At 36.8% G+C, this 13230-nt stretch overlaps 1 protein-coding gene across 5 annotated transcripts in view; it reads right to left on the bottom strand.

Annotated features, from left to right (window-relative positions):
• The window catches only part of lrp1bb (low density lipoprotein receptor-related protein 1Bb), a 248639-nt gene that overhangs the window by 152606 nt on the left and 82803 nt on the right, over positions 1 to 13230 (bottom strand). For all 5 annotated transcript variants that reach the window (XM_057335506.1, XM_057335505.1, XM_057335504.1 and 2 more), the window contains one exon: positions 11164 to 11301. In XM_057335506.1, the coding sequence (XP_057191489.1) occupies positions 11164 to 11301 (138 nt within the window). The remainder of the gene's footprint in view (positions 1 to 11163; positions 11302 to 13230) is intronic.

The raw sequence follows: 13230 nt of genomic DNA on the forward strand, positions 1-13230 counted from the left end.
GTGCTTAAATGAATAAATGTTTATACATTTCTGTCACGGTTTGACAAATGTTGTCATTTTCAAGTGTTCTCAAAAGGTAGAGTGTATTTTATTATTCTAAGGCATTTTATTAAAAGGTCTACATCTAAACACTGATGACAAAGCATCATGGGGTCTGCCTCTCCTCCCATCACAGTCACCTCAGCCCACATCAAACACGCCACATGAGTCTGATAACGGACCGCTGCAGGCAGAGCGTGACGCAGCTCACTTGATGCTCATTGTATCCTGTCATAAATCCAGCTTCACGTCTCCTCCTGTGCATCACAAAGTGTCCTTGAGGCGAGGTACACTATGGTTGACTCAACGGCTCTGCTCCGCCGGATCAGTTTCCTCACTGGACCCTTCCTGTTGAAGACTGTAGCATCTTTTGAAGACAAACATTTCATGGAGCAGCTCAAGTGGTGAAAGCACAGCTGTGGGAATGCTGCAGTCTGTAAATGTAAACGCTGCGAGTAAATATAGTCTCTCTATATTTTAGCACAAAAGTTGATATTGTTATCAATAACTTTGATAGAACGTTCTTCATACAGTTTAAGTGAAGTCGGAAGATACACAGATGGTCTAGAGACTGGACACTTTAACTGAATACTCAATACACCCACGCAAACATGAGAACAGAAAACCAGCAGAAGTTTGTATTTCACTTTCCCATATGGACTAATTACAGGCCAGCTCTAGAGACCTCCGTGGCCTTTGTTTCTCCAAGGTCTGACTTAATCCAATCACTTGCCTGCTTCCAGGGCCCCTAATTAATGTGGGACCGAATTAAGATGCTGATCTTAGCACAAGCCATGGTCATCCGAGTCGTGTTTAATAAGCATGCCATACTGTAGGTCTGCGTCCCCGCGAAGGGGCCGATTTCATTTGTGAGCATTGTTACAAATTAAAGTTCATATATATCAAAGTTCATGCACTTTTGTTGCTGAAGTAAATGGCACGTATATCAAAATCATTTTATGAGAAATGCACAAATCATCTCTATAATTACAATACTGAAAATGATATAGTATGGCACCCAGAGACATTTGAAAATGTGTGGTTTGGTTTACAAACACAAATCATTACTGAAGGCAAGTAAAAATTAAAGCAACAGTCCACTTGAAAATAAACCCTTCTGAATAAACTCTAAATATTTTATGCAACAAAAGCATATTGCAACCAGAAGTATAGAATGAGGTGAGAATATCTTTTTGCGGAGTGAACAATAACAATGACAAGCCAAAGTGCAGGAAGTATTATAGAGCATCACTGTACATAATTGAAGTCTCATAACATTTTTAAATATCTCCTGCACAGAAAAATAACCCTGCAGTTGCATTTAATATCACCAGATTGAAATGTGCCATTTAAAATTTAAATTACAATAGGTAATAATTTGACAGAAGATTCAGGCAAAATGGTATAAACAGAGAAGAACATTAAATATTGATAATGAGAAATTCACTTTTTAAACTTACAAAGGTCAGTGGAAAGCGCTGGAGGAAACCAAACTATAAACCAGTCACACTCCATTTTTACTCATTAGCTAGTGAATTCAAGCAGTGTGTGCATTTAAACAAGCCTGTATGCATCTGTTCAAGAAAGAACGGAGACCAAATATTTAATGGCATCTGATATATAAACATGTTCTCCTAACAGTCTGTTTTAATGCTTCGATAAAGAAAAATGAAATGCATACTAGCTACTTATAATTACAAAAGATTGCTAAAACCTCACTGAGGTTACGGTTATAACAGGGGTGGGAAAACTTTTTACTTCGAGGGCCACATCATGTTTTCGAATCCTTGTTAAGGGCCGCATATTATTCGCATATTAAATTAAATCTTTTTTTATTTATTCCAAACTGAAATTTGATAAATACTGTAGAGTATGTACATGCAATTCCTTCTACCCTGTGTTTTATAAATACTTTTATATTGAAAAAAATGACAAAACATTTGCGCACTGTCATTTAAGACACATTATTATAATAATTTACAGTATACATATTTTTTTATTCATGACATTTTCAAATATTCCTCTAATTCAGGGACGTGCAATTAATCCCAAGGGGCCACATGAGAAATGGGACTGTAGTGGAGGGCTGAACCAAAAGGGTAAACTTAAAAAAAAATCACGTTTTTTATTATGTTATCATGTTTTTATTGTGTTTTTTAGCTGTATTTTTTTAGTTATTATGGCTTAAATAAAAAACAACTGCACTTTGATTGATATTAATTGGAATGCACAATAAAAATACATGATTTTTTATTGTTTTTTAAAACGGAGTTATCTCATTTTGGAACCAAACTCTTATGACGGGAACCATTTCACAGTCTGTGTCACTCCGCCATTAAGCTAAATCGGATTTATAAGAATTGAAAGTAAAAGCAGTCTCTCTTAGAGCATTTCTCAGCAATTGTGACCGATTGCAGAACAGCAGACCCCTACGTCACAGCCGTATCTCTTTCTCAGCGCTCAGGGCAAGTGTTTCGAGATGCGCTTTTGATAACAGAAATTCCCGCCTCAGCGCGAGGCGCTTCAAAAGACACGAGACGCAAACGCAGCGTTTATACATGTCCATCCAGCTAGCGCAATAGCGCATGTCTCCCTCTCTTTTCATTTTTACTATAGTATGCTGCATAGCAGACTCGCGCCATCTATGGATTTTGTCTGTATTACATCAAATTAGTAATTTTAACCAAAATCCTAACTGAAACGCAATGTTATTGAAAACATTTAAAAACTGGAAAGTATATTAAGTAGTAATTAAATCTACAGTAAGTTACTGGCAAACCTGCTGCAAAAATTAAAGCAAAGTTTTACAGTGTGTCTAATGCACAAAGAGAAATGCATTAGGCGACATCCCAGACACCAATCAGAATGCCTGGCTGCTATAGAAAAAGTCACTTTACATGTCAATCATAGTCCTCTCACTACTTCCTAGCTGGTTGTTATAACATGCTTTGTAAGAAGACACTGTATTGCATTTCAGTTAAACTCTACAGACATCAATATCCAAAAATAATTAACTTCATATATTTAACTTCAAAATGTATCTTCTAGATCAGTGGTTCCCAATGATCACATAATCACATATGTTTTGAGGTTAAAAACAGATGCAAAAATGTGTTCCACTAATAATATTATGTATTAAAGATTTTGAAAAAACAAGGCACTTCAAAAAAAAAATTAATTTAAAGGGAAAGTTCACCCAAAAATCACTTATTCACCCTCTTGTCATTTCAAGCCTCTATGACTTTTTTGCAGAACACAAAACATATTTTGTGTTCTGCAATAACAATTGGGGAACCTATTGACTTCTTTTGTATATATGTACATAGAACTAAGTCAATGAAGTCAATGAGAAGTCAATGGATGCCACTGATATTTTGGTTCTTTAAAATATCTTCTTTTCTGTTCTGCAGAAAAAAAGAAAGTCATACAGGTTTGAATTGACAAGAGAGTGAGTAAAACATAAGAGTATTTTAATTTTTGGGTGAACTATCACTTAGTATTTGAAATGTATATATTTACATGGGGGAGGTGTTCAGATTGGGAGGGGGGTTTCAGGAAAAAAGGTTGGGAACCACTGTAAAAGACAAACTAACAATAACTACAGCACAATGCATTATAAATAAAATATTATGGGATTATATGTGCAAGCACACATAAAACTCTGAAAGAGCTTCTCTTTACCAAATGCAACGCAAGCCAGCAAATTCCACAATCATCACCAGCCAACTCCTACTCCTCCAGTTAATCCTATTAGTAAAAATAATCACACTTTAAGACTAAACACTGACCAAAGCATCCTGGATTAAAAGGCGTTGAATTGCTTTAGGAAGGCATTCAGGGGTAATCCTGTGTCTTTATGAGCTCAAATGAGTCAAAAACTGAACCTCGAGTGCTTGACTTTGACCCTGCTTCACAACCTGGGAGTATTTCCAAAGGCAAGCACAGCGAAGAACGTTGAGCGCTACCCCTTCATTATCTTATTTAAATGAGCTGCTCGACTCGCACATATCTGGTAACCTGAGGTGTCCGACCCGCTGAGACTTAACTGTGAACCATCTTCAAATAACAGTTGCAGCAGCCAGATGCGGCATCATTGAACATAATCATTTGCTTTAGAAAATGACCAACAGCTAGTGAGTACTGCATATGACTACACACAATACATTCAATAAATATATAAATATGCTAATAGCTCCTGTGTAGGTAAATGCACTCCACTTTGCTTTAAACAGAAGAGATCACGGGAAATGACTCGCACTGTATTTGTGGAGATTCATATTTGTGCTATTGTTAACGCTGCTGCCCTGGCCCTCCAGGATATTGTTTGTTTGAATTGTTGGAAATTAAAAGTTAATCAAGTGAAATAATTGAATGCTGTTGAGAGGCAAAGCGAGGGAGGGAAGGTACATCTGCGACACAGGTTTTCATTACTTCGCAAAAGCAACATTATCTATTAACAATGTCATATTCTCCAAATATCTATTTGCATTCCTGTTCCACTTGTAAGCAGTTAATGGCCGGTGATGCGTACATTTATTCATTCACTTTCAAACAGGTCTGGTCTGGTAACAGAGTTAATAGATGTAGGGGCGGTTTCCCAGACAAGGATTATCTTAAACCAGGACTAGGCCTTATTTAAATTAGGATAATTAAGTTGTTTTAAAAAACATACTTTACAAAAAAAATATTACTGTGTGTATCTTAGGACAAAACAATCACAGTGATATATTTTAAGATATGTCAGTGCAAGTTGTTTTCGATCAAGGCATCTCTCACATTTAAACTAGTCTGAGACTAGGCTTAAACCCTGTCTGGGAAACCGCCCCATAAAGTTGTCTTTAAGAGGCCATATATCAACAAATATGACTATACACAGAATATATTTCTAAATAATAGCAAATAAACGAGAAAAGTCAGCCTTTAGTAGTTAATAAAGCTATTTGAAAGTCTACAAAAAGGGGTGGTTTACCTAAAAAAATTTTTTATCATTTACTCACTCAAACCTGTATGACTTTCTTCTGCAGAACACAAAATAACACTGGACCCCATTGACATCCACTGTATGGACACAAAGTAGTGACATTTCTAAAAATATCTTCTTTTGTTTCCACAGAAGTGTCATATCGCTGCTGTCCTTCTGAAACCTTGAATCTCCATATTTATTGATTTAAATTTTTGCCATACATCATTATTATTAGTCTACCTTTATGGGTGCAATTGGGTTTTGCAAATATCTAACGAATAAAAAGTATTAAAAAGTGCTTGTCAACTTTGAAAACACAGTATTTAATCATTCAGAAAGTAGGCTAAAGTGTGTTTGTCCATTTCCTGAAAAACACAGAACTTGGACATACAAGGTTTCAAAAGGGCAGCGACGATATACAGGTTTGCATGTAACTGGTATGTAATGGTAATTGCTTTTTAATCATGAGGTGCTTATAATTCTTATTGAATTTGAGCAACAAAACTATTATTTTATTTTCCAATAATTCTTTCCAACCTATCATGAGGTCATTCACAAGCCATAACATAGCGAAAATAACACCATAGATATAGTTTTAATAAACCATTTTCAGTAGCTAGCCTGTTGTTCACAAAAAACAACAATCAAATATAAAACAGCTAATATACAAAAGGGATAATGTACTGCCAGTTGGTGATGATCAGAAAAGAATCCCTGACAGGGTGATCAAGACCCTGATGGCAGGTAGAGGGGTCTAATGTTTTCCCGAAGGTGTTTATTTTTCCAATTACGACCAGCAGACTGACTTAATACACAATCTACTAAAAATATAAATCAATAAAGGGACATGAAATATTGATTTGAGACCACCAAGTTAAAAGGCAAGAAACAAACAGATTGCAAGAATGGTCATAGCAGTCATTAAAGAAAAATAATGTACATGATCGGCTGTGGTCATGATTGACCAATTAAAATAAAATACTTAATATACTTCCTATAATTGATCAAATATATTAAGTATATTACTTCCACAGCCCCTACAAATGTCTCTCTATGTCTAGTCTATAATTTGGTGCCAACTATGAATATTACAGCTAATAAAATTAACAATAACTATGATTTAATGTTAAACAAATAACATGCAGACTTTACTGTATTGGCCCGTTTTGTAAACAGACAATAAAGTTGTAATGCTTATGATTAAACCTTAATGCACAGGACCATTCACGACACTTTGACCAAACTCTTTGGGCACAGAGTCTCTCACAGCTTACAGTATAAAGAACCTCAGACAAGTCCATCTAAGAGCCTTTCTGCAGTCCTTAATTCAAATGTGGCCTCTTTACTTTTCCACCTGTCAGGACTCAGCGCTGGCTGAGCAAAGCGAGATTTTGCACAATGAAAGAAAGGCAGCCAGGTGGTTGAAAAGGAATTGTTTTTTATAAAATCTCCTTTCCGCTGAAGGACAATCGTTAAAATAAAGCATTGCTGAAGTCTATGAAGGTGAAATAGAAAGCCGTCTCAGTCTTCCATATGGGCACAGTTTTCCGTAAGGCTCTCTTGGGATTCATTATGTATATTCATTATGAGGGGCGGAGGGAAAGTTTCAGCCGAGACCCAGCTGCTATGCTCCAACTTCTCTACAGTGACCTCATTTCCTCCCGTCTGCAGGTGTATGAGTGGAAACACATGCCGAATGTCCTGCCTCGAACTCCTCAGTGGCCAACACTTACTCATTCAATTAGCCTCTCTGATGAGGTATAGTCTGTTGCTTACTTCAGCACGCGGTTAAATCACTAACAAAAACACACCAGCCCTTTGAAACCGCACACGTCTGCCTGTGTCTAGACTTTCTACTTCAGTCAGCCTGTAAATCTCTGTCTTGCAAATAATTTTGTTTGCTCTGTAATAGCTAATGTATTGTAAGTTTCCTAGCACACAAGCTGTAAAAACATTTAAAAGTGAGGTGTTATTTTTTTGAAATATTTTCTTAACTAGCAGCAGAAATGCATAAAAAAATTGTCAAACAACTTTGAAACACTGTTCACTTGTCATTGGCTTGGCAACAGTTAGCTCCTCCCCAAACCTACGACAAAGCTCGAGGCAATAGATATGGTTCCTTTCTACATACAGTACACATATATATTTAGGAAATATGTACGTGTATATACATTTTATTACTTATATATAATTTATATATATTAGGGCAGTCAAATGATTATTTGTGATAAATCTCATCCAGAATTAACATAATATATGTATATTTACTGTGCCTATTAATTTTGTTTTTATAAACACATATACATACATGTACATGTATACATATTTAGGAAATATATGTTTTTATAAATACAAAATTCATATGCACAGTAGACAGACATATATTATGTAAGCCCAAACTTTTATTCTAGATGCGATTAATCGTTAGACAGCCCTAATATAAATATAAATGTATTAATATATATAATATAGGGACTTAGCTAACTATAGACATATATCGAATCTACCTTTCATTTCTAAAGTACTTGAAAAGGTTGTTTCATCACAGCTATGTTCCTTCCTCCAAAGGAATTACATCTGTGAAGAATTCCAGTCAGGATTTAGAGCACATCACAGTATAGAGACTGCTCTGATCAGAGTAACAAATGATTTGCTTTTGGCATCTGATCGTGGCTGCATCTCGTTACTTGTGCTATTAGATCTTAGTGTCGCTTTTGACACTATTGACCACAGCATACTTTTACATAGACTTGAAAATTATGTTGGCGTTAGTGGAATAGTATTAAAATGGTTTTGTTCATTCCTATCTAACCATTTTCAGTTTGTAGCAATAAACAATGAGGTGTCACGCAAATCACTAGTCCAGTACGGCATGCCGCAGGGCTCAGTCTTAGGGCCTCTGCTCTTCGCACTGTACATGCTTCCTCTAGGAGCTATAATTAAGAGACACAGAGTATGTTTTCATTGCTATTTTGATGATACTCAACTGTACATTTCATCGAGGTCTCACGAAACACAGCAGTTCACCAGAATAATGGAATGCATAGTTGATATAAAAAACTGGATGAGTAGCAACTTTTTATAGTTGAACTCATACAAAACAGAAGTGTTACTTACTGGACCAAAAACTGCCATACGTAACCACCAAGAATTATGCTTACCTATTGATGGATGCTCAATAAAACCCTCCTTGTCAGCTAGGAACCTGGGCATTTTATTTGATAGTAATCTGTCATTAGAAAACCATTTGCCAACACCTGCAAAACCGCGTTTTTTCATTTTAAGAATTTATCTAAATTACGTCATACGCTGTCACTATCAAATGCAGAAAAGTTAATTCACGCATTCATGACGTCAAGACTAGATTATTGTAATGCACTGTTAGGCGGTTGCTCTGTAGGTTTATTACAAAAACTCCAACTAGTTCAAAACACGGCAGATAGAGTTCTAACACAAACAAAAAAGTATGGGCATAGTGTATTATCCCGGTCCTGTCAACATTGCACTGCTTACCTATTAAGCAACGTATTAACTATAAAATCTTACTGACTACCTATAAGGCCCAACACGGTTTAGCTCCACAGTACCTGAGTGAGCTTCTACTACTATACAGTCTCTCGCGTTCACTACGCTCTTTGGGCTCTGGACAGCTGGTAATACCTAGAGTTTCAAAATAAAGTGCAGGTGGTAGATCCTTTTCCTACCTAACGTCCAAACTCTCGAACAGTCTTCTGAATAGTGTGCGGGAGGCAGACACACTCTGTCAGTTTAAATCTAGATTAAAGATGCATCTCTTCAACCTTGCGTACACAACACTTCTATAATACAAATCCTCTAAGGGATTCATAGGCTGCATTATTTAGATCAACCGGAACCAGGAACACTTCCTATAACAACTGATGCACTAGTAGAACAGTATTCTGCTCTCAGTTGTCTTTTCTCATTGTTCCGAGGTGAAAGAGGGAGGCGACGAGTCTAGATGGTGGAGCTGAAAGGGAGGCGTGTGTCTGTACAGTATATTATGTAAACATACGATTACATATGAGTTGCAAATAATCGTTTGACAGCCCTAGTTTCCATTCAAAGTTAGAAAGTTATCTTATGTGCAAAACTGCATAACACATTTGCACATAAAGCACTGTTTCCATCTGAGTCAAAGAGAACTAAGTCGTAACTTCTTGATAAACTGGAAAATGGAAGATTCTGTAACTGTAGGTTGTCTTTTTATTAATAATACATATAACAAATTACTTCAGAGCCTATACACAATAAACGCAACTTTCGGAGGCTATGCCTGCTCTTTAGGAACGTAATTGTGTAAGACAATTATGGGATGTAATACCAAACCACTTTCACTGCATACTTTGGCTAAAGCATTTGAGAACAACATTCCAGATACTGTGCAATGAGGTCGGACCGCTGGTTAGTCCAGTTACGCTTTTATATTTCTTTATTTTGATGTGCATGGAGCAATTTATTCAGTAAATGTGTTTCCATAGTAGTTTTTGCGGATTTCTAAAAAAATATATTAGACTCAATTAAGATTTTTAAGCATATTTTAAGAATGTATCTTGGTTTTTCCACCTAGCTTTTTGTTTATGCAATATCCCAAAATGCATATAAAAACAGACGGATGGAAACAAAGCTAATGTCATGCCACATCAAATCTCTTAAACAAACAGATTTGAATTCCCATTGTTGCGACTAGTGGTGCAGAATTTTCACACTTCACATTTAAAGACCTATTTTACACAATATTGCATTCTCAGAAAACAAATTGAAGTTTGAAAGCAGAACAATTTATGCTGTGACTGCAGTGGTGTAAATGGCGCTGAGCAAATGTGCACAGTGCCTTTTTTCAAAAAGAGCGAAAACAGGATTTATCGTCCGAGGCACTCATTGCTTAATTAGCTGTATCTAAAAACAAACAAATGAAGGAGGAGAACAATGAACCTAATGTCTCCTAATGCTTCTCCAACACCCAAGGATAACTTTGCTGTGATACATCACTTCGGGCTGCAAACGGCTCTCTCTTTATCTCCAATCCTGTCGTGCCAAAACCTTAATCTTTCTGCCCAATGAACTAGACCAATCTTATTCTTATCCGTGTGCTGGAAGGTGATTGCTACTTCCGCTGGTGAAAGGTGTTTGAGGTTGTACATTCCTTCAGGGTAGATAAACTTGAAAAGTTAAGTTTGGCACAGAGACAGAGAATGTGCTAATGTGGTGACAGTGGCGTACCAAAAAAACATAAGACAATATATCACCTGCAAAAACCTTTTTAAAAACCCTATAGAGGACAATTCATCATTTCCAAGCAAATCATTAGTATTTTTTTTCAATGTGGATAAATTATAGTATAATACAGCAATAAATGAAATCCTAAATCTACTTCTATTGGTGGTGATAGGTATACTACATTCACTTACAAGAAAAACATCACTATTTTATATATACGACTATAAATAATACAAGTACCAGACACCAAGAAACTGATTTTAAATCAACTGAATTTCAAGATGCAGGTCATATCAGCAAGTATACCATAAGTGTTTAGCACAATAACAGTATTATGAAAGAAAATATTGCTTGGAGTGTTTTAAATTTACATTCCAAAGCACATACATAAGTTATACTTTTCAGGCACAATAATAACATTTTTTATTTATTCCACCATCTGTCTGGAGTCTGATATGCCCACTCTGGAAAGAACAAAATAACACTCTACGCCTCTAACCCTGCAGGAAAAACCTGCGATCCACCTGACATAATAATCTGCAGTGGCTCATGTGGGTCATTGGCCTGTTTTCAGGCAGGCATTGGATCAAAGGGTGGGATCAGCTGTATTTGGCACTGTCCAGGTGGGTGTCACACTCTTCCAGTTCACCAAAGGTCACGCTCTTGGCCGGTCTGAGGCGTGGCGCCTCAGCTAACGGGCATCCACCCAACGCCAACTGCTGAGTCTGTATTGTCAAATCACAGAATCCAGGTGGCTCCACCTGCTCTTTATTATGGCTTGGATGATTGTAAACAGGAGTCGGTTGTGTCCAACATCACCCCTGTTGTGTTATTCACCTGTTCTCTCTTTATACTGGCGCAATTTATGTGAAGATATGTGGCATTAAGCAGTCAATGTACATGCCAGGCCAGTATGAACTCACCTCTGCAGTGGACTCCTTCATCAAAGCCATCTTCACAGTCTTTCGCCCCATTACAGAGTTTGTTGAAGTGAATGCACTTTCTCGTCCCGATACACTGTATGTGATTAAGTGGACATCTGACTATTACCTCCACCTCACCTAAAGATGAGAAGAGAAAGATGGTTTAGGTTAACATCTCAGTAATGGTTTCCTATAGACCATTTTGTAAACAAAACTGGTCCAACAGCACTACCTGTTTGTTTACTTCTTTTCAATGAGGTCTGTAAACTGAATTTTGTTCCATAACATTTTGTGTAAACAGGAAGTGCTTCTGGATCAATGTTGTTTTCGCTCTGCAAAAGGGTCCAGAGAAAAGAACAAATTGCAAAAAAGATTTCTTGCTTTTCTTAGACAGCAATAAAATGACAAGTCAAGAGGTTTCTCCTGACCAAAAAACCTCACATGACTCTTCTAAAGTTTTAGAAAAAGATCTCAACACCACCAAAATCAAAATCAAATCTAGTTATGAGATAACAAGCATCAAAGTTTGATTTCAATCGTTAATTTCACTATGTTTTCAATCTTTGACATGGTCTTACTTGGTCAATATTAAAGATATCAAGCTTACGGTATATTTTCACAGAATGTACTTTACATTATGTAGAATGATTTAATGGGAAAATCACACAAAAAATTTTAGCTGGGTTTTCACAGTCAGGGTCACATTTAGATGAACTCCGGGAAGTCTTCTGAGCAATAAAAGAAGATCATCCGAGCAATACAATTTTCCTCAGTGTCGATACCATTACACCAGAATAATATTAAAAATAACATTGTCAATCATTACATTACCTAATTAACATTAGACCCTTTATGCACATTTACTGTATATGGTTGTTCACTTGTTTTAATTTGCCAAGCTTTGAGGGATGCAAATTAAAACGGGAAACAATTCAGTTGATTAAATTTGGTTTAAAATGCACTGCCAGCCTTAATGTGATTTAATTTTGTGGTAAAAAAACATTCCTTCAGCACCATTTGCGTCCTCTTGTTTCGTATGGAGAGGCTAATAGAATGGGTATGGGGTTCTCATTCTTTGATCCTAATGAGTCTTAATTTGATTAGAGGAATAAAGACAATACATTTTGTACTGTAAAAGTACATTTGGGAAATGCAGTGATGTTTCAGAAAGAGTTCGAACTTCTGAGCAGAGCATTGCAATAGCAGTGTGAAAGTCATGAGTTCAACACACATACTGATAAAATGTACCTTGAATGCCCTAAAATTGCATCTATTGTTGTTCAATTATAATCAGAAAGAAAATACCTAGCAAGCAATATTATTAGACAGTAAATGATATAGTCCTTTTCCTCTGATAACATTGCATCAACAATCTCCACATGCAAATGGGTTGACTTGAAGGCATTACTTCATACAGTAAACAGATGCTTACTGCAACTCCAGTAAGCTATTCTGAATCACTGTGTGTGTGCGTGCGTGTGTGCGAGAGAGAGAGAGAGAGAGAGAGAGACAAAGCCTCAGAGATATCTATTGACACGGCTGCACCAAGCAGCTGTTTAAAGATTCATGAGGCACATAGGTGACCCTCATCTGCTTGAGCAGCCACAGGAACACATAAAATACGTCTAAGTGAAACATCGACTTCCATCTCGCACACTGTGAATATGTCACATTGCACCTTAACTACATTGGTATCAATTACCATAACTGCAACACAGCCACTTAGCGTGAGATTTATAGCTCATGTGACAGGACCTCTTACAAATCTCAGGAGTCCCAGTTTCTGTCGAGCTCTGATCCTGCACCGCCGAAAACATCCTTAGGAGGAGAAGGGTTATTCGGCGGCTTTCATTATAGACTTCATAGAATAAAATGATGCGGCAATTAAGGTGGTCGTTTAATGGGGGATCGTCCTCCATTAACCTGATTTATTAGCCGACAATAACAATAATTCTCCTTACGAAAGAATTCCATTTTCATTTTTCACGGCTCGGAAAAATCCCGAACCGTATTTTTCTAGACCACCTTTCCTTCGGGCCTCTAGGATATTCTAAATGAAGCAAAGTC

The sequence above is a fragment of the Triplophysa rosa genome, linkage group LG6 (assembly GCF_024868665.1).
Source record: "Triplophysa rosa linkage group LG6, Trosa_1v2, whole genome shotgun sequence".
NCBI classification, from domain to species: Eukaryota; Metazoa; Chordata; class Actinopteri; order Cypriniformes; family Nemacheilidae; genus Triplophysa; species Triplophysa rosa.